The sequence below is a fragment of the Terrapene carolina genome, unplaced genomic scaffold, assembly GCF_002925995.2.
Source record: "Terrapene carolina triunguis isolate 2854851 unplaced genomic scaffold, T_m_triunguis-2.0 Scaffold25704, whole genome shotgun sequence".
Taxonomy (NCBI): Eukaryota; Metazoa; Chordata; order Testudines; family Emydidae; genus Terrapene; species Terrapene triunguis.
Window position 1 is genome coordinate 1,139 of NW_020690055.1, and position 788 is coordinate 1,926.

A 788-nucleotide genomic window follows, 5' to 3' on the forward strand; every position below is an offset into this window, starting at 1 on the left:
AGGGGTGGCAGAGGGCTGTGGGTCGGGAGTGAGGGGCACCCCAGACCTGCGGGGGGTCCTAGGGGTGGCAGAGGGCTGTGGGTCGGGAGGGAGGGGCACCGGCAGAGCTCTGATCCGTCCCTTCCCCCCCCAGGCTCTGCCAACATCAACGACCGCAGCCTGCTGGGGCGGCGGGACAGCGAGCTGGCCGTGCTGGTGGAGGACACGGAGCTGGTCCCGTCGCTCATGGACGGGGAGCCGTACCAGGCGGGGAAATTCGCACTCAGCCTGCGCCTCGACTGCTTCAGGTGGGTGTGCGCCGCCCGCGGGCCTGCTGGCCACACCCCCAGCTCTGTGCCTGCCCCTCGCCCTGGAAACACGGGGTGCAATCCCACGCCCCCCCCCGCTGCGCTGTTACCTGGGCACGGGCACCTCATCCCAGCGCTGGGCCCTTCTCCGCAGGTCGCTTCTGGGGCAGTCGGGCGCCTCCAGCCTCGACATCCAGGATCCAGTCAGCGACCACTTCTTCCACGGGGTCTGGAAAGCCACCGCCCTGGGCAACGCTAACATCTATGATCAGGTGTGTGGGAAGCCCGGGGGGCAGGGCTGGGCTAGCGGGGGTTGCGGGTCGGGAGTGAGGGGCACCGGCAGAGCTGCGGGGGGCAGGTGCTGCGGGTCGGGAGTGAGGGGCACCGGCAGAGCTGGGGGGGCAGGTGCTGCGAGTTGGGAGTGAGGGGCACCGGCAGGGCTGGGCTAGCAGGGGCTGCGGGTCGGGAGTGAGGGGCACCGGCAGAGCTGCGGGGGGCAGG

The 788-nt window shown here is 71.4% G+C and overlaps 1 protein-coding gene across 1 annotated transcript in view; it reads left to right on the forward strand.

Annotated features, from left to right (window-relative positions):
* LOC113408866 (phospholipase D2-like) overlaps positions 1–559 on the forward strand; it is a gene marked incomplete at both ends in the record, with an annotated part of 1,692 nt that extends 1,133 nt beyond the window's left edge. The window contains 2 exons of the mRNA XM_026662302.1: positions 134–287; positions 442–559. Of these exons, the coding sequence (XP_026518087.1) occupies positions 134–287; positions 442–559 (272 nt within the window). The remainder of the gene's footprint in view (positions 1–133; positions 288–441) is intronic.
* Between the last annotated feature and the right edge of the window lie 229 nt (positions 560–788).